General features: G+C 42.9%; 1 protein-coding gene across 2 annotated transcripts in view; it reads left to right on the top strand.

Annotated features, from left to right (window-relative positions):
* Nucleotides 1–21,503, top strand: part of STXBP5 (syntaxin binding protein 5) — a 933,640-nt gene that overhangs the window by 332,202 nt on the left and 579,935 nt on the right. For both annotated transcript variants that reach the window (XM_069235194.1, XM_069235193.1), the window contains exon 7: nucleotides 13,530–13,613. In XM_069235194.1, coding sequence (XP_069091295.1) covers nucleotides 13,530–13,613 — 84 coding nt within the window. The remainder of the gene's footprint in view (nucleotides 1–13,529; nucleotides 13,614–21,503) is intronic.

The following is a 21,503-nucleotide window of genomic DNA, read 5'->3' as shown; positions in this document are numbered from 1 at the left end:
TTGCTTTACTGCAGACCGAGCCAAAACACACGCACTGAAAAAAGTCAAAATAATCTCTGGATTTCATTTTTTAGTCTAAAGAAGACATTTATTAAATCACTCTGCAAGGCTCGTAAAGTAGGGTCAGTACAACCGAAAGTGCACCTTTAAAATGTGTGTGACAATAAAGTGAGAACATGTAGTAGAACCCATGTGGGCAAATTGATCACACAACTGCTGCTGGCTGCCAGATACACTGTAGAAGAGTCTTGGAAACTCCCAATCGGCCCATGTGTAGTCTCTGGTGGACGAAGTTGAAAAGTGTTGCTATAATAATCTGCTATTGTAGACAAATGACACATGAAATGAGCTCTCGTCCACCCAAAATAAGCTTGATTAATGTTTTGTCTGTTCCAAGGCATTCAATCCTGTGCAACCTATCATCCTCTTCTAAATTTTGTAATGCTGGTGCCAATGTATAACTATACACAAGTGCCAACTTTTGCTTTGTGTTACTTCTACTTTTTGTTGCACTCTTCTTTAAAAAAAAAAAAAAACTGTTTCACAAAATGTATTTGGTTAAATATTTTTCTCTGTTCCCTTCCTCTGTTTCTACCTGGTTGCACCATAGTGATATCTTACCTCTGGACATGAAAACTTGGCAAACTTAGATAAAGTTGTTAAAACAAGCCATCTTCATGAATATAAAAAAACTGTTGAATGTAAAACATTCTCATTGCACATAAGAATCTTAATAAAGAGCTATAAAAACCCAGAAATAAGCAAATACGGCCTTTCTAGTGGTTATGTGTAAGCCACCCCAGTGTTGCATTTGGATTGATGACTGTACCATCATCTACAGCAGCCATCATATTTTAAAGTAGACAACTGTATTTCCCGCTAATGGCAACTGCCTGCATTGAACAGTGTCTTGTGTTCATGATTTCCAGGCCTCCCTTTAAAAACTTGATTTTGTTTTCTTGTCCTCTTTTCCAGGTTACTAATTGAAAATTTCTATGCTGGTTTCTCGTATTCCTTCTCTCGTTAAGTGTGGAAGGATTTTCTTGCATCTTTCATTGGTCCTCATTAAGCACTTGTATTAACACAGGTTCAAGGTTCTTTCCCTTCAACCACTTTGCTGCTGGGCTTCACCCCCCACACACTGCTAAGCCTTTTTGTTAGCTATTTAGGGTAGTTTTCTCTTAGGCCTCCATAGCCTTGTGTCCACATAAGCTATCCATGCCAAATTTGTGTCCTTTTAAAAAAAAAAATTTACAAACATCCTAGGGATTCTAAATGTACCCAGTGTTTGTGGATTCCACTGGAGGGGACCCCTTGGGTGGGTACCCCTAATAACGTTGGTTGGATACATTCCTCTCGCTGGCACTAGGCCCAACCACACAAGTGGGCAGAGTTTTTATCATCAGAAGTGGGGCAATGCTAAGTGGTAGGAAGTTTGTGGATTCCTGCAGATTCCTGAAGTTTCCATCAATAAATGTGAGGAAAAATGTGTGGTTTTAGTCAACATTTGAGAATTGCAAGGCATTGTAGGTAAGAAAATGGTGTGGGATGGATGCGAAGCACACTACCCTGGATTCCGCCACATGTTTAGTTTTCAGAACTGTCTGGGTCTGGTAGGTTTTTCCAGATCTTAGCCTACCCAAGCCCAAAAAGTGCAGCTGTTTATCATTGCAAGTGGAGTAATATTGGGAGTTAGCCAAACTCTCCCAGCTCATTTGTTAAAACAACACCCAAATGATTCAAATATCCTCTTGCTTGCCTTTAGGGTGAGATGCTTTAGTCCGCAGGGGAGCAGAAAGACTGCTGTTTCCCCTTTTTGAGGGAGTGGAGCTCAACTCCTACAAAAAAAGGCAATCCTTTGTGTCTAGAAATCTTTCTGACACTCCCCCTCCATCCAAACCCCTCATCCCCCCCAGGGCAGATGGAGGCAAATGCCCCAATCTGTCTTCTGGGGGCAAAAAGACTGTTTCCCTTTTTTGGAGGGAACTGGGGGCATTGCCATGCCCATCCTGGACTGTCCCCACCGATGCAAATAATAATTTAAAAAATCCTGTTGCTAAGTGGGCAAGCCCCCCCCCCCCCCTTTTCATACTGGACAGCCCCCACTGATACAAATAGAAAAATGTAATACCTGGTGTCTAGTGGACTTTCTGCCTCCTGGGGAGCAGGCAGATAAATCTAACTTGTATCCACAGACAGTATTTAGTACAAACAAAGTAATCTGCGGGGAAGAGGCCAAGCAAGATAGCTTCACAGTCACTGTACGGGAAAGCTCTTTTATCCCTCTCTATAATCCTTAGGTATCCTGTTATGCGGTGGCCTAAAAATGAATTTGGACATTTTGAACATAAGTTGAGAAACACAGACATTGATATCCTGAACTAACCAGGCTGATATGTGACAAGAGAGGCACAACACTGCGAGGAGGCAGTGAGGACTGGCTTACCTGGCAAGTTAGAACTGAGATCTACCAGTGGTGTGAGAGTGATTAGGATAGCAAGATGTCAGTGGCTCCTGGAACTCTGCTAGAGAATAGCCTAGATTGGAGCTCACTATGGTAGTGAAAAAGTTACTTCACGCATCGGATTCAAAGATGAGGACTCAGTCTGGAGCACTTGTGGGCTGTGCAAAATGGCAGAGAGAAGTAATTAATGAGGGCATCGAGTGGAAACAAAAACGTCTGTGCCCTTATAAATGTAAAAAAATTAAGACATGTGGCTTGTAGGTTGATGAGCCCAGTGTGGTGAAAGAGGCATGGTCTTCCCTTCCCCTCGGTAGCAAAGAAGAACCCCCAGCGGACAACAAAGAGAGGGCACTAAAAAAAAAAAAAATTATACTGAGGCAGAGGGAGGGGGCCAGTTGGGACTAGTGCAAAACAGAGACAAATTTTCCTCATTGAGAAGTAGGGATGAATAGCAGCAGGTTGGGTTCTAAAAGAGAAGAAGGAAGACTTATTCAACACATGATGTGAACTTGAGTTCTGAATGTTACATTGAAACTGTGTGCAATGATGAGAGGTTTACTGAGCTTCCCAGAGGCAAAGCCGGCAGACTTTACGTATCAACCACATATAGAGCCCTGCTCCGGGTGCAAGGGAGACAGATGTTCAAGCAAGAGTAGTACTTGGGCGGCCAGGCAGGTGGAGATAACTGCTGTGATTAAGTCAGTGCAATAATAGAACTGAGCAGCAGCAGAACCTTAACTTGTAAAAAGCAAAAAGGAAGGAGTATGATAAGTCAAACAGGACAACCCAGAGTGCCAAAATATACATCAGCGGTAGGCAAAGAGAAACACACTCAACATTAAGAGAAGCAGTAGAGCCAGGAAACAAGGGCAAATCACTCTCCGACTATGAACCTGAATGCAAAAGTGGCATTTAGAGCAGCCCTTGAAACCAAAATATACACACAATGGCCCTGATATATCATTCCATTAAATGGTCAGTAAGGCTCTAGATCCTAAAATCAGAGCTTTTCCTGCTGCAAAATTACATTTTCAAATTCACCAAAAACAATTAGCGATTCTGTAATATGTTACAGAATCTTACCAAATTGCTAATTGGGTTTGGGAATAGGTACCAAATCAGTACTTGGAAGGGGCATGTTACAGGTGTCCCTTCCAAATACTGATTTCTTTAGTTATTTATTAAAGTATTGCACCTGAAATCTGGTAACAAAAATGTAATTGTACCACCTTTTCAAAGAAGTTGGTAAGCCATTTGCAAAGGGGAGGGGGATCCCTTTCCCTTGTTGTGTGAAGAATCACAAAACATTATTTTATGAATAAGCAGTGGTCCATGAGACTGCTGCCTGCTCACAAAATCACAATTGCGTAATTTTTCTTTTTTTAGCGCATTCTGTTTTCCTTCAAGGTAAACATGCAGCATTTTTAAAAAAGATTGCTATATTTAACAGCAGTCACAGATTTGGTGGTCTGCTGACCCGAGCAGGCCACCATGCCTGTGAATGCAGACAATCGTAGTAAGTCACAATGTAAGACCTACCTCATGCATATTAATGGAGTAGGTCGAATTGTGACCCACTAGGAATTAGTGATTTGAGAACCACCTTATTGATTTATAGGTTGGTTCTCAAAATATCAATGGATTCGTAGAAGTGGGTGCGCGATTTGCAACCATTTCTAACAAATCGATTTTGTACATTCCATTTAATGAACTGTAAATTGCATCTTGTTGTTTGTCGCAATTTAAGATTTCTCATTTGGAATATTTGTACATGAAGGCCCAGCTATCTTGAGGTAACTGTCTTAAGAAACAGAAGAGGCTTCCAAACAATAGAATGGAAGAGGCACAGTGTTGAAAGAGAAGAACAGGAGGCTTTTTGCACTCCCTCCTACTCTAGTGATCAGAGCAGAAATTGTTGAGAGACGATCTATGTGAAGCATCCTGTTTTCTGTCCGAAAGAGGTGAGTAAAGTTCTTCCTATTGGTCTATATAATGCGATTTCACCATGGAAAAGTTATTTTTACATTCTTTTCTGTGGAGTGAGCACACGAGGCATTGGCACCTGTGCCTCACCTGGTGCTTCATCTAAAGCCATAATAGAATAATTTCTGTACTTCATAGAAATATGATTCCTGCAACATGTCCGTAAAGTTAGCGCCCACACTAAAAGACAAGACAATTCTAATCCTCCTGGATTATACTCGGAAATTCCAGAGACATCATAAATCCTTTAAAGTGAGAAGCAGGGGGAAAGGATAGTAGGGCATAGGTACATGCTTCTTATCCTGTCAAGCTCAAAATCATACATGAGGGAAGCATTCACTCTTTCACAGAGTCAGAGTGTGTCTGGAAGTGACCAGCGTTGAGAGATTATGTACTGCTTCAAAGGGTTGCCACAGACCGAGCTGGGCCATCAGGTCCCAGTGCCAGAGAGATGAGAGCCTTAGGAACACTGAAACAGGTGGAGACTATTGAACAGTTGCAGAGGTCATATAGGATTATACGTCTTGAGGACAGGACAGAAACTGGCCAGAACAATGGATAACACCACGCTGATGGAGATCCTGGTGGCAGAAAGCAAAACAGAGCATGGTACATTAAACATTGGTTGGGACCCAGCTGCTTAGACAACTGGATCAACACATGTTTAAGACATACTGATGTTAGTGACTAAAGTTGTTTTTCATTATGTTGGTTTTTGGTGGGGATGGGCGTCATCCTCCAAACACCCCACCCCAGATGGAATTGAAGGGGACAAAGAGCAAGTTAGATAGAACATAGGTGGCGTGGCCAGGATGGCTTCTAAAACGAACATGTAGCTTGAAGGTCCGGAGCCAAACTTGCTAAATCCTGCCAGAAACTGGGAAATCTGCTTCCATCCCCGCTCATTGGCAGGTCCTGCAGCCAGCTTAGACCCCAGTGTCTAGACAACTAAGCTGTTCAGACAACCGGATCAATATGTGTTTAAGACATACTGTTGTTAGTGACTAAAGCCATTTTTCATTATGTTGGTTTTCAGTTGAGGGGAGGGGAGGTTTCAGGGTTCTATGCTTTGTACAGAGGATGTAAGGTGAAAAGGTACCTCAGAAGCACACCCCATGCCAAATGCAAGAAAGGAGACAGAGTGCAGGTTTGATAATACAGAGGTGGTGTGGCCATGCTGGTGTCCACGATAGCCAAGCAATGTGAAGCTCCTGTGCCAAACCAGTTAAACTCTGCCAGAAATGAGGACATTTTCTGCTATCCTCAGTGATGGCCAGGTGCCGCAGCCAGCTCAAATCCTGAGTAGCCTGGCGTGACCCGTGCTGGGCACGTTGGCTTGTGTGACACATCCACCCCTCCCCCAGAGCAATGCTGCACAATGGAGGCACTGTGTACCTCAGCGGCTTTGTGGCAACAAGGGCTGCTGGTGAGCCTGAGGCCGTGGCAGCAGGCCTCCAGCCTTGATGGGGGCTGCGCCCCGCTGGGGAGTGGGATCTGTACTACCTGGCTGGCCTCACTGTGTGCTGTGAGGGAACGCTGACACTCAGGGCGTTGGCCGGTAAAGGAATTTCCTCACTGCCTCCCTATGTGCCTTCAGATACAATTTGGGCCTTCTGTCCCAGCCCATACTGTGATTCCTTGTGGCCAGACTAAGATGGAGAAATGATGTGAATACCACCTGCTCAGTCCCCTTGCTGCCTCCCTCTGCGCGTTCAGATACAATTCAGTCTGTACTATGATTCCTTGCGGCCAGACTGCACCAATTCCCATGCTGTTTTGCTAACACAGCGGTCTGTAGGTTGAGTTGCCGGCGCCCCTCCCCAAGTGAGATCAGCACTTGGCCGCTGTAGTCTACAAGACAACCCTAACTGCTGGCACCTCAAAGTGACCTACTGGATTCCACCACCATTGCAAAACAGACCACGAGCACTTCAAACACAAGTAAGCAACACGTAAAACCACTCTGGACTCAAATAATGAAAATGTAACTCCAGAAGGCTCCACACGAGATGGAGATGTGGTCCTGAAGCAGGAGCTGCATAGTGGGCAGTAACCATTTGCAATGAAGATTGACTCTGTTTCCTTCAGGCTCAACAGACTTAATGAAAGACTGGACAGGAATGGTCAGCTTGACTGTGTGGAGCGGCACATTTATGATCTGGAAGATGATACAGGCACCAGTGCAGATTGGCTGAACAAAATGAAGAAACTACTGTTTCAAGTGTTAGTGAAAAATGAAGACTTGGAAGACTGCTAGCACCGTAGTAACATACAGATTTCTGAAATTGCCAAGACCATGGCATGGGCTGCGTTGAATCATTCCTGGAGAAGATACTCTTCGAACTCTTCGGTGCAGGAGAGTTCTTCTCGACCTTTCTGGTTGAGAGGATGCATAGGTCCCTCAGACAGCATCCACCTCCTGGCGCCCCGCTGCGGCCTCTGTTAGCTCACCTGCTCAACTTTTGCGATTGCGATACAGCCCTTTGCCTAGACCAAGAGTAAGGACTTCTTCAGTACCAGGGAGCTGCCATATCTATCTTTCTAGACATCCCTCAAGCAGTGCAGGAGGCCTGTAGGATGTTTGTTGGTGTGAAAAAACTGTTGCAGATCAAGAGGATAAAATACAGCACATTCTACCCAGTACAGTTGAAGTTTGCCATGCATGACAAAACTCATCTCTTGACTAACCCTGCGCCTTCCTTTTGCGAAAAGCACTTCAAGTATAGAGACTCGCCCAGGGGTGCTGAAGCGGCAGCCAGATCTAACACTGGTGGAAACAACATGACTATCCTGTCACTGGGCTCAGCGTCAGGTGGTAAAGGATACAGATAACATATTCTCTTCCAAGAACTCTCATAACATGAACTGATTAATGTTTGTAAGATGCCCACCCGGGCACTTGAAGGCCCCCATTTGGTTGGTAATATTTATGAGCACTTGCCGGACTATCGTAGCTTAGCTGAGCACTGCTCTCACCCATGATGTGTATCACCTTTTCTTTGTTAGGTGTTATTACTGGGGATCAACCCTGAAAGTTGGGGTATTCAGTGAGGGAGGGGGGAGGATGGGAAAAGGTTTCAGTTCTGTTTTTATGTTTAGTTTTGAAAGATGTGGTCACCTAGCTAACACCATACACATAACAAACATAGCCCAGTTTCCCTGGGCGACTGCCACCTTCCTCACTACCACAACATGGTTGACATAGCTTAGAAAAAAAACTGACATTACTGTCCTGGAACATTCTAGGCATCAACAATCGACAGTAAAAAGGTAAAATGGTGCTGTCCTACATGGACCCTCTTTAGTGAAGACATAGCATATCTCCGGGAGACATATCTGACAACCCGGTAAGATACACACATTTGCTGCCAAATTGGACTCTTGCATACTCGAGGGAAAGTTTTCGTCTTCCTTCATAAATGAATAAATTGTGTGCTGGCCGTGCATATACTGACCAAGATAGCATATTTATTGTGTTGGAGGGTATACTCGAGGGCCAGACAGTAATACTTCTTCTACCTGTGCTCCAAAAGTAGATACCCCTGAGTTTGCCCACTTAATTCATTTAGCTCTACAGCTTACTGGCGCTTCTCCAGTCTTCTGGTTTGGGAACTTTAACTTGGTCCTCAATCCTGACATGGACTGTACTGGTTCCACAGGCACAGCAAAAACACACTCTACCAAAACTCTGAAGGAAATCGTGGACAATAATAACTTGGTCGATGCATGGTGAATATGACATAGTAATACCCAGAAATACACGTTCTACCCTGCCCAACCCATGGGTCTCAATTCCTTACTTGACTAATGGCTCTTCACCTGATCTGTCACATCGTGGATCACTTACATTACCCATCTCCCATGAACCTTATCTGACCATTCTCCTTTTAAATTGACACCTCACATGCCCTTACATAGCTTTGATGGCCTCCCTTGATGATTCCCCAGTGAATACCTAACCCTTGAGCTCTATAGGGGTGCAATACACAAAGCAATTGAGGAATGCTTCAGCTTAAACAATGGATCGGTTTCCATGCACTCCACACTTTGGAGGCATTTAAAGTATACATTAGAGTCATGGCAACATCCAAGCAAGCAGGCGTCCTAAAAGCCATACGCACACAACGCTCTAAATGTCAGCGCTAACGCAGACATTTAAATCCATCCAACGTGGCATCACACCCACTTACATAACAACAAGAATGCCACGGTTTATAAGAGCAATACAGGGAATTTGCAGAGAGTGAGGTAGCATTCCTAGGTTAAACTGCTCATACCCGATGCATCCCCAAAGTCTACCCTGCTGGCTGAGGAACAGAGCGGTCCTCCTACTTAAGGGTGCCTTTTGCATCCTATCGCTCGAGATCTGAAGCCACTTTCCACAGTGCCAAGGAATGAGAACTGTAACACTAAAAATATTACTCTTGTTTTACTGATTGCTATATGGCACCTGTCCCTGTTATGTTATAGCACTGTGCTGCCCGAGTATGTGTACACGTCGCTATAATGTGTTTTGGTGTACTTTTTTGTGACCAGCATTTATCACAATGTAACACTGTATGGTGCTTGTTTGTTGATGTTTATTACATGTTAATAATTATTATTTTTTTTTTTTAAACTTGACGAAACAGTCCATGGGAATGCACAGTGTTCACACTGAGGCTGAACATAGACAGGAAGACTCCCTTAAGTTTATGTCATCGGATGTGTATGGGTTGGCTGATAAAATTAAATGAGTGACTGTAACCTAGTTCCTCCTGAGGCTAAGACCAAATCTCTTACTCCTCCAAAAGATACGCGTGATAGGAACAAGACTGTAAGTTCATAGGCAGAGGTTACTATAATTCCATCCAAGACTGCAGGAAACTTGTCTAGTTACAATAGGGATATTGCTTCCAGAAATCCCTAACTCCATAACTATTATTAGAAGAGACTTCAATGATGTCACACAGTTCAAAAGACATATCACCAAGGGATGAAGGAGGAGCATGAGAAGTCACAGCACTAGCCAGGTTCATCCTGAACTTTGGCCCCATGTACATATGGTAACTAAAATGTTGAGATGAAGTGCAATGGTTCCAATTTTTGGGAGCAAACCACACTTTCTCAAGACATGGTACTAAGTAGTCTTGTTTGAACTTTCAAAAATATTGGGGCCTGATTATTTTACCAGAGAAATCTGTTCGCTCTTAGTTCAAAGTCACAGTAGGTAATAGAAGCAGCTATGCAGGAAAAAGATGGAGGCTAGTTCCTGGTAACTCAGTGACACACAATGGAGTTCCTTAGTGAGGGCACTAAGCTATACTTGAAGAAAATATTGGATTGACACAACACACTGAAACTGTATGGGAGACAGAAGTGATTAGAGGACATTCCCTAAAGCATTTACACTGCAAATGTAGGAAAAGAGTCTAGTGACTGAGAGACCTAGAGGAGGACTCTGGAGGAAAGAAAAGGAACTGGGAAACTACATGGGCGAATATATTTTGGCTGAAATGGTACTGGACATTATATCTAGCGGTTGTCGGTGAGGAAGCCAGAGCACATGACTTGGCCACACACAGAAGATTGTATTAGATGGGAAAAAGGAGGTGATATTCACCCATTTTAAATATAAAAAAGAAGGCCTTAGGTGCAAAAGGTAAGAAAACCAAATGATAGATTTGCAGCAGGTTATGAAGACTTAGCCCAAACTTTTGCTTTCTACTACAAAGACTTGGGGACAGGGATTAGTAAGACAGTGGAACAAGGACAGATGAAAGAAGCTGCAAGTCCGGCTAGATGAAATATTGACGATTGAGGAAGTGGTGGAAGCGATAGGTCAGATGCATGCAAATAATGTCCCAGGTCACAAAGGGCGGCCATGGAAATTGTTCAAGCACCTGGTTGAGCGAGTTTACATAGTTGAAGATCAGGAGCCAACTCCCTGTTGATCTCAGGAATGCCACAGTAGTGGCCTTGTGTAAGGCAGGACAAGTCTGTGGAAGAGTTCCCCACTACCATATACTGTGCCTCCTGAATGTTGAAATAAAGATTCTAGTGAAAGTACTGGGAAATAGGTTACTTAAAGTAATATCTACTTTTACCCTCCCGGATTATTAAGGATTTATGCTGGGACAGTCCACCCAACTGAGTCTGTGAAAGTTGCACAGCTGGATGAATAAACTAAACTAAATGAAATGAAGTTTCTCCTGATAATTCAGTATCTAAATTCCACAAAAGCATTACTCTAAATTCAATGGAAGCTCTTAGTCGAAGTGTTATATGCTGGGTAGAAGCTATTTTAGGGCATGGGTGAAGCTGTTATACCTAGAGACCACAGCGGGTGTGTGGGTCAGTCAGGCAACATTACTGACTTTCTGGCTGGAGAGAAGGAAACAGGCAGTTTTGCGCCCTCTCATTCTGTGTGTTCTGGCATTCGAACCCTCTGGCCTATCTGATTAGGATGGACTCATGGGAGTAATGCGTGCAACAGGGACCTGACATATAAGACAAAATAACATACAGAAAATGTGCTGCTCTAAGTGGTAGACCCAGTACGGTTGCTGACATGCTGTCAGACCTGTTCATAGAGTTAGAGGAATGTGTGATGCAGATCAAACTAGCAGTAATCCACTTTACTCAAAGTAAACACCTAGGAAGGGGAGCAACTTCAGACTATGCAGTTGGCAGTATGTTTTGATGACACTGACATTCAGTAAGCTCACATACGAAATGAAACACTAGTACATTCTATACATCACCCAGAAATCCCATGCTGTATATCTGTGGGCCCTCTTTCAAGAATTGAAGGGTGAATAAAGCACACAGCTTTGTGTTTGGGGATGCCACAAACAGCCCTGTCCACCCTGTACGAAACAGATTATTTTGAAAGAGTTACAATCCCAAACCCTAGATTTTATCCTAGGGCCCCACCGTTGACAGTGATTAACAACTGAGCCATTGTGCTTAGTGATTAACTGGTGATCAGGCTAGACCTTCTAGATATGGAAAATAAAACATAAATGTACTTCTTGTTTAGTGAGGAGGGGTTCTCACAGACAACAAGGGCTGTAATAAACACAAGGAGGATGACTACAGCTACACCAAGTTAGAGAAATAATAAAACCTGTAAAACACCACTTTAAATAGGAGATTTAACGGGGGATGTTCTGCTATAGCTTTCTGTACTTTTAAAGCTAGTATTTTTTTGTAATATCTACATCCAAAATTTCCTAGTTTTGGAGATTCCAAAGGACTACTCTCAAATTCAAAGAGACTTTGAGGTGCATGTGAAACAACACTTTGAATACTGTAGACTTGGGCACACTTTGCACATTCAGGGCAGATTGGGTTGGTGAGCCAGAACCATTGCCACTGGAAAATAGGGTTCTTTGTCGCGAACTCTGTGGAGGCACGTTAACCCAGATTTACAAACATTTTTCAGTAATATCCCAGAGAGCCTGGGGGCACTCAGCAGACAAATTGGAAAGCTACATAGGAGACATAGCGGATGCAGTCTGGGAAGATACATTGTGACACCTAAGAGAGTTTGTGATACCTGCCATTTTCAGACTAAAAATACTTCATGTAGCCTACTATAACAGGTGTATACAATTCAAAATAGTGTTGTCCTCAACTGAGGAGTGCCTTAAATGTAAGATCATCTGGTCTTGCGGGGAGAGATAAGAAATTCTAGATGGAAGTAGCAGAGGAATTGTTCATTGTAATACGTACAGAAGTTCTTGTGATACTACAGCTTGTCACTTATAGGCAATGCTGAAAGATGTTGACCTACTGTTGCATAAATGAACCCTTGCTATAATGCATCTTTTAGTGGCAAATAAATTATATGTGAATAGTTATATCAAGTAAATGTCCACTAGGGCAAGACGGTTGACCACATGAAATGCGCTTGAAGGATTAGAAGGTGAAAAAAGGGGAGGGGGTGCCCACGGAAATTATGTAGAAGATATAGGGTTAGGGAAAGATTCCTTCAGTCGCAAAGGTAAATGGGGGAAGATCCCATTAGTTTATTGGTAGGGTAGAATGCCAAAGAAGTACAAGAAAGCTAGAACCTACCTGTGAGGCTAACACGTCTGATTAAAAATGGACACTGATGTCAGTAAAACTATTTAAAAGAATGCTTATCATTACCCTAAAAAAAAGAGCAACAGCACTATAACTCAAAGGATAGCAAACATGGTGTATTTAAGCCTTCATTTTTGTGGTCTGACAAAATATTTATTCTTATTCCTGTTTTCCCAGAGAAAGCATCCATCCATTTACCACAGTATGCTCAGGAACCTTGAAAAATTATACTATTTTTTTTTAATGTTTCGTCTACAGAGATCTATGCATCTGAAGCCTATTGCACTGCATTTTTGGCAATGAAAGAAAGGCTTCTATACAAATAGAGGAAATATAAATAGGAGAAAATGTTTTTTTAATAAATGTACTCATTTTTATTATGTGCAAGTTTATTGCATGGTAAGAATGAGCTATTGTAGCCGTTTGTAATGAGCACTTTGTAAAGTGAAACATTTTTCATGTGAGGTAATTAAAAATCACTCCATTTGGCTTTTCAACAGCTTTATATGCCTACTTATGATTGTCTGCACTGTATAACAGGTTTCAGAAATACAGACCAATTTGCCTCATGACTTCAGTTTGCCACAGTAAAACCCCTGCACCTTAGTAAGAGGGGATGTAATTATAATCAGCAACCCAACCAGCCTTGATTTATTTGCCTAGGAACCCCTAAATAAGATTGAATAAAATTCTTGTTGGCAGCATTTTCTAGGGAGCATGTAAAAAGTAGTCATGTGGTACAAAATGTGGTCAGAGTAAGCTAGAAAACCCCATAATCTATAGCATGTCTTGCCTAGGAAGAAATTCAGTGTCCCAAGACATAAAAAAGCGGAGGTTGATTTTAATTTCAGATTGATCCACCATGTGGAATAAGAGATTACTGAAACATTACCATTTTAGGACATCAATCAGAATGACTTCTCATTTAATACAGACTGTGATGAGAAAAACTTGAATAAAAGGGGAATGTTGATAAACTTTTGTAAAAATGATATATTTTAATGTTTTACAGCTTCTGATTGGTTTTGAATCTGGAACAGTAGTGTTATGGGATCTGAAGTCAAAGAAAGCGGACTACAGATATACGTATGACGAGGTAAATTACACTTATTTAACATAGAGTGTTTCAATGTTCTGTTTCAATTTAAATGGTTGAAGGTTCATCATCCGTTAGATTTTCATCAGCATGTCATTAATATCTCTTACGCGTTTATTGAAGGTTGGAAGTGTTATCTTTTGTTTTTTGAGGATACAAATCTATTTCATACAGGTTTCGAGACTCTGAACCTGAAACATTACTAGGCATCTACACAGCAGGGCAGAAAATCTGATTCCAGTCATTCTTCACAGGTTGCTTAAAGGATAGATTTTTAAAGTTATTTTGCAGTTACACATAGTGCAGTCTTGGCCAAAGGGCATAAGAGCACTTTACATGAGCTCCAGAATACTTTACACTTTTCTTTGGACATTGGCAGATTAAGTGAGTTCCCCAGAATCATACAAGGTCAAGCCGGGGCAAGGATTTGAACCTGATTCCCCAGTTCCAAGGCTGGCTGCTCTTGCTTCAAGGCCACATCTTCTCCCACCCCAGGATGCTTTTTTTTTTTTTTAATTTGTTTTTTTTAGTAATTTTCAATTATTGCAAATGGAAAAACATCAAAGTAGCTTAATGCACCTTAAGGAAGCTAAGAGCTTCAACAATACAACTAATAACATATTATTGATAACTTAGCTTTAAAACTAGAATAAGCACAACTAAATGAGAAAATACATAGGTAAGGTAAACGAAGGGAGGGCAAGAATAGTATAAAGGAACTTGGACACATAGGGCCTCATTACGAGGCTGGCGGTATTAAGACCGCCAACCTCGTGATGGCGGTCGGACCGCCTCATTATGACCGCGGCGGAGCTGCCATGGTCCAACCGCTGACACCATCTGCCAACCTTTCCATGGTGGTAGACACTGCCATGGAAAGGCTGGCGGAATGAGGGTGCCGGGGGGCCCTTGTGGCCCCTGTACTGCCCATGCTCTTGGCCCCATGCACAGCCCCATCACACAGTTCACTGCCCGAATTACGGACCGTGACATTCGTGACAGGTGCTTTCGCACCCGACTCACCACGACATTACGCCAGCTGAATTACAAGCCGGCCTCAAGGTTGTGGCGAGTGTTCACCTGGGCCAATGGAACACTCCTAATATGGCGGGCAAAAGACCTCTAGTACTGGTGGTCTTTTGCCTGCAGTGGCTTCAGCGGTGCTGTGAAAGGACTGCCGAAGTCGGAATGAGGCCCATTATGTAGGTTGTAGGGATGATGGAAAAGAAGATGGGAATTCCCAGCATTACTACGTATAAATCTTAATTTATAGAAAGTTGGTATCACAAAAAGGGCGCTTCCGCAAAATGGAACTAACTGGCACAAAACTGAAGGGCGCAAGATTTTATGAAACCAGTGGGACAAAACAGTGGTTCACCAGATAGAATGGTCCAGTTGTGTCCTATTAAGAAGAACTGTATAGTTTACACTCACGAAAAAATTAATTATTTTCCATTGTGCATCACTGTTTTTTTCACCACTGTCTTAATACCAATATCCAAACATGTCTTATGTAGCCCTGAAACTGGTGCCACTTTTGTTATGTCAGTTCCTCAAAGCCAAAAATTAAGAACATTCTCCTGTCTGCCACTTTGAGTGATGTTTTCAGCAAAAGGTGGTGTCATCCGGATAGGCTTCCTCAATTTTGGGTCTCTCATGACAGTGATGGTTGAGCCCATATTAGAGGGTACATTTAATTGTGATCCTCTAAAAAGTAACCAGCATGTCTTCCTGACTACGCCTCTTTCTTTCCTAACATTGCCTAGTGCATGAATCAGTTGTTTATGCCCATCTGCACCTGTCCATGACCAGTGGCCTCTTATGCTACTTGGAGTACACAGTTACCAAAGCCAGGAAGACTCCAAGCAGGTATTTCTGGAAAACTGCTTAACCTCTCCTACTTTGACACCAGCCTGCCTGGTTAGGTGGTGGAGATACCCTGTAGAAGAAATTGTTCCACCGGTGCCCCTCTCAAAATTCATATTAACAAACAGAAGAGGGGAAATGAACTGTAATAAAAGCTGAGTTATTTATTATGAGGTCTGTAGCTGGAATCTATGGGGTTTAATCAGTACTCTAATTGCACACGTGAAGTTCATCATCAAAACATGGTGAAATGATAACTATAGCTCTTTAGTTAAACATTAGAATTCATATCCATGTGGGGAGTCCTGAAATATTCAGATCTATCTGTCGGTCTATCTATATGTGTATATATCTCTCTCATAGATAGAGAGAGAGGAATAAATATATAAATTAAAATGTCCTATGTGGCCATCTGTTGTAGATCATCCTCCAAAAGGCTGTCACAGGTGAGATTGTCCGAAATTTTGATTGTAGTACCACAAAGCCTTTATCAAAACTACCTTGCAGCACCAGTGCCACAATCTGCTGCCTATATATCTAGGTAATGAGGCAAACTTCAGCCTGATAGGCTTACTTTATAAGAAAAATACCATTCCTTTTAAGGCTTCAGTAGCTTCCATTATTCATGTTACCTTCTCCCGGCCATTGCCTCATAGTCTTTTAATTTTGTGGCTCTTTTGAGTGGGATCCCGTATCACACATGGTATGTCTTCACATGCGTTTGCTGAATTATTCTCAGAATGCTTGCTTTTTCGCTTTTTTTTTCCAACGTCTTTGCTGTCTACCAAGCAGAGTACAGCATTTTCAAGCTTTTGCACAGGATTGTTCCTGTCAAAATGCCTTCATTATTTGTGCAGTGCTAATCCTGAAGTACAAAAAAGGCTGCCTCAGCTTTCTAGCCTTTTTGGCAAAATTGCTAGCGAGAGTGGTCATGTTGCAATTCCAGTAACGTGTAGAAGCAAATTGTCTCTTAGTTGAATCCCAAATAGGAATTCATCTAGTGCTAGCACTTGAGTCAGTGGTTAACTCTGTTACTGATGATCTCAGAATAATGCTGGTCAGTGTTGACTTGGGTGGGGGTTGGGTTGAGGAGGGCAGGTTGTATTATCAAATTTGTCAGCTGCCTTTCACACCAGTGATCGCCAAGTCTTGATTTTTAAGCCAGGTGAGTTAGGCAATAAGGGGTATTTTTATCCTTTGCAGGAATCAATGGCAAACAAGGTCAACAGATCTTTGGACCCACCATAAGGGTGTGCAAAACCACAAATTTTCAGTACAAACCAATTAGATTACACAGTATGACCAATGTGGCCATACAAGGAAAACTCCAGTCGCTGATAAAGTTAAGGGGTTTTATAACAAACGTAAGCTCAAAGTAATGTAGACAGTTATCAAGACAAAATTATAAAGATACGGTATCACCAAGGGCTGACCATGGCTACAAAATAAGTTCAGGTGAACTAACATTTAAGTTCAATTTAGTTGGGCAAGAGGAAACCCTGCAGATTAGCCAATCAAGAGCTAACGTGCTAGACGGAACACATGTGGGGAAAAGACAAACAGGGCAAGCAGGGCAAAAAGAATTGGGAAAAAGGTCATCTTGGACCACAGGACTAACTGAAACGGGCCTAAAAATTTGTAAAAAGGGAAAGCGTCAGCATATCAGAAGCTCAGTTAAGAGTCTTCTGAGTGTTAGGGAGAAACCTCTAAGTCGTAGCAAGGCATTTCACAGGGGGGAAGGGCAGAGAGGAAGCTGCCTCTCAGAGTCCAAGGGGCTCAGCATTCAGAATAATAGGCAAAGGGTTCTGCTTCTTCTCTTTCAGAATTCTGACCAAAGTCCAGCCGGACATCAGTATATTAAAGTTTATAAGGCAAGATGATTTGTCAGTATTTCAGTCCACCTGAGGTTGAAGGGGCAACATTCAATAGAAATCAACCATGTGACTCCAACTTAAAACATCAACATGGTTTCCCAAGGTTGCCATGGGAACAGTGTCCATCTGTATACTTCGACTCAAGATTGAAACAAATGTTAATAATGTCAGTCCACAGTCCAGAATGTTCCATAACCAAGGACTTTTTCTAATACTCTCTGTTTGTAGAGCAATAAACATCTATTGGCAAGCTAGCATTCTCATGGGAACTAAGTCTAAAAGAAAGGTACTCGTTAGCAAGATGACGTGACATTTTCAGCACAATCACGAATACAGGGCCTAGCAGGCCTCGCATAGAATAATGTAAATAAATAAATACAGCACATTAATGGTTTAAAAAAAAAACACCTTTTAATACGCAGCATAGCTTTTCAGTGCATCACTTTACATTCTGATCATTAATTCTTTGATTGACATAATGTATAGACTGTCACATATAGGTGATTACTGTGGCATGAGCGACAGTACTAACATTTTTGCTACATCACTGATCACAGCCCAAGTTATCCAACTTGATTGTTTTTAACTCAAAGCCCAAAGAGGTGAGTTGAGGCATCCCTCAGGGATTACCTTCTCTCTTTCAGTTTAATCTGTATGTGCATTGCCTTTGCCAACTCTACCACACCTGTTTTTAAGTTACAATATGTATGGAAATGATTCACAGCTGGGAGTTATCTTGATGAAACCAAGGGTCTTTTAGGAAATTGACTCTTGGAAGCAGTGGTTCCTATGAAGGGTTGCATGGGTCAGATTTTTTTTTTAAATAGAGCCCTTCCAAATCAGAAATCCTTCCTGTATTTTCTAAAGTAATCTTATTGGAGCACTGGTTGTGGCTTATATAACTAGATAGCTGTAAAAGTGATCAGAGATAAAGCTTCCTAAAGGACTTCCAATGCCCAGATCAGAGCACTACACTACAAAGACCAAGCCTTCAAAATTTGTCAGCCGATCAGAGTGGCAGCAGAATAGTTATGGAACCAGCTCCCTTTATATATGTGACATGAAAGAACCTTACATGTATTTAGTAAAAAGCTAAAAACATGGTATTATTAAGTAAGTTCTCATTCTTTTTGTGAGAGTTGGGTCTCTGATTGATCTCTAATGCAGCATTTCGATTTTGGGTTTCTGCCCTTCATATCTTGAGGTGGTTAGAACTCCCAAAACATTTTGCTTAAGAAAGATAACTATGCCCACATACTGATCCGAGATAAAGTATATGTTGCTAGTCTCATTACCAAAATGAATATGGAAAAATGTTTTGAGACAGTCATGTTGGAAATGTAGAAATTGTGTTAAAAATGCATTTTTTCCACTGGACTTAACTTTTAAAGTTGTTGTTTTTTGTTGTTGTCAGTGACCCTTCCTTCCTGAACTATTAAAACACAAAATATCTGTTTGCTACATACGCCTGCTATACACAAGTCTGATGTCAGCTATCCGCATTGCAAGTCACGTATCTGGGGACACACCAGGGATGCCCTCTCTCCCCGATGCTGTTTGCGCTGGTGGCCAAGCCCTTAGTAGTGTCGGTCAGAATGCTCACGTACGAGGCTTTGAATGACGCCTTGAGTGTTTGGACAGGATTGCACTATATGCGGATGATATATTGTTCTTCATGGCTGACCCTGTATCTACGGACCCGCGCATTCTCCAGATTATGCTTGTATTTGCAAAACGTCAGTCCTCCACATAAACATTTCCAAATCTGCCCTATTACCTTTCAATGGGTACACAAGGCCCTTCTCATAGTTGCGGACATAAGGATTGCGGGAGAGGGCCTCAAATAACTGGGCATGCACCTATCTCCTAACAGGGTGTGGTAATGAGTAGAAACATTGAACCGGACGTGGTCAGGGCACAGGACGAAACTCTGACATAGTCACTCCTCCCTTTGGCGTTGATGGCGTTGATGGCCAATCGTCTATCTTTAAGATGGTCTTCCCCGAAGGGGGACCACCGGAGTTGCAGAAGGGGTGGTTGGGTGCGAGCAACTGGGAACTGATAATCCCCGAGCAATGTTCAAAGCATCTGCCTAGCGCGCACATAGGGCGCAATCCCATCCCTTCCCATTAAGGACCTTGGGAACTAGACAAGCATACGGCATCCTGGCGGCAGGGGAAGAAGCAGAAGAGAAAGCCGGGATTCTAATTGGTACGGAGTACTATTGCATAATGGTTGGCGGTACAGTGGCATGTCTCGCTGCTGGCTGGGATGAGCCCATTAGACTGGTGTCCTCATTTTCCTGTGGGGCTACTTTTTCGGCCAGTTTCAACATGTAGGTGTCCCAAAGTGTCGTAACCCCATCCGTACCTTGCGAAGGTCGGTCCTGCTCTAATGCTTTAGCTTCTGCCGCAGCACAGCGAGATACTGTGTGTAGCCAGTTCTCCACACTGGGGGTTGGGATGCTTTCCAAGACAATAAGTCGCTTAAACAGCAGAAATGCAAGATCTACAAATTTTAGATAGTGTTTAGTCTGTTTGTTTATCTTACCTATCCTCAGTAAACAGTAGAGTGAATCCAGTGGGAGGCGTACATCTATGATAACCGACACATGTTGTACTATGTAACCATGTACTGTGTAACACTGGGCCTTCCCATGTCATCTGTAAAAAAGTTACATCTTCATGGCTGCACCTCGGGCATGAGGGGGAAGCTCCTGGAAACGTACTATGTAGGCGATGTGGTGTCAGATAAGTTTGATGAACATAATTGAATTGTGAGTATTTCAATCTAGCGTTCTGTGAAACATATCAACAGGTTCCAATGTCATTCTCCATTGCTGTTCTGTCAAATCAATGCCCAAACAGGCATCCCACCAAGCCTTGCTACGGGAATGTGGCACACTCTGTGTCCCCCTTAATGCTGTGTAGAGAGTAGAGATCGCCCTCCTCTCCAAGTCCTGTGTTAGTGTATGTGTCAGTATATAATGTAGCCCTTGATGTATTGTGGGCTCTGTGAATCCCAACTGCCAGACTTTCCCCATCACTGTTTGCACCGCACGAGCAAGAAACTGCCCTGCATCCAGACCAAATACTTCGCTCAGATTTGAAAAGGAACCCAGCTGTCCCTCTTCATAAAGGTTGGCCAAATATGCAAGTCCACCTTCCCTCCATGTATTAAAGTTGTGTTATTTGAGTAAAGTCTTGCAACTGAGGCATATCCCATATCGGGAGTCAAAGTGAGTAGAGGAGCAACCAGCACCACGGATGGACATATCGAGTCAAAGCCAACTTTGCCGTCCGCAGTAGCAGACCCAAATCCGCACAGCATGTGCCCGATGTGAGGAGCCATCTCAGTACCTCTCCCTCCCCTACAGTGGCTCACACCATATCCCCTTCTATTGTTAGGTCACCTGTCAACCAGAGCGTCAGCCACTGGAGTTGAGCCACTGCATAATATTGTTCTATGTCTGCCACTGCCATGCCACCTTCGGCCAAAGGGAGCTGGAGTGCCCCCATGGATACCCGCTTGCGTCCCGACCCACATATAAGTGCCGTTAGCAGATTGTGCATAGCATTAAAATACGCCTTCCCAAGAGGAACCGGTAATGCCATAAACAAGTAGAGCAATCAGGGGAGAACCAACATTTTGGCAATGGCTGTTCTACTCAAAGGGGAGAGGGACAGGCGCGTCCAGAAGGACAAAGATTGTTGAGCGGAGGTCAGGGTCTTGCCATAGTTGCCCTCCACTAAGTCCATCTCAGAGTGATAAACATTGATCCCCAAGTAACAGAAGGTCCTGGTGGCCCAAACAAGCCGCTCCCCGCGCGATGATAGTTCTGTAATGTCATAGCCTTGCGTAGGGGAAATACACAGGATATACCCCAATTAACTTTCAAGCCCGTTATAGCTCCAAAATGGTCTAAGGTAGCGAATTGATCCGGGAGAGCTCTGGCAACCTCACGTAAATAGACATCATCCGCATAGAGGGACGTGACATGCCACTGTCCACCCACCCAGATTCCCCAATCTAGTTCCCTCACCCGCAATTGCGCTGCCAACGGCTCCATAGCCAGTGCGAAAAGCACAGGCGAAAGAGAACAGCCCTGTCGCATCCCCCTCTGGATGGGAAAAGAGCGAGACACTTGACT

This window comes from Pleurodeles waltl, chromosome 5 (assembly GCF_031143425.1).
Source record: "Pleurodeles waltl isolate 20211129_DDA chromosome 5, aPleWal1.hap1.20221129, whole genome shotgun sequence".
NCBI lineage: Eukaryota > Metazoa > Chordata > Amphibia > Caudata > Salamandridae > Pleurodeles > Pleurodeles waltl.
The sequence above is the reverse complement of the archived record's forward strand: the minus strand, read 5'-3'. Positions and strand labels throughout refer to the sequence as shown.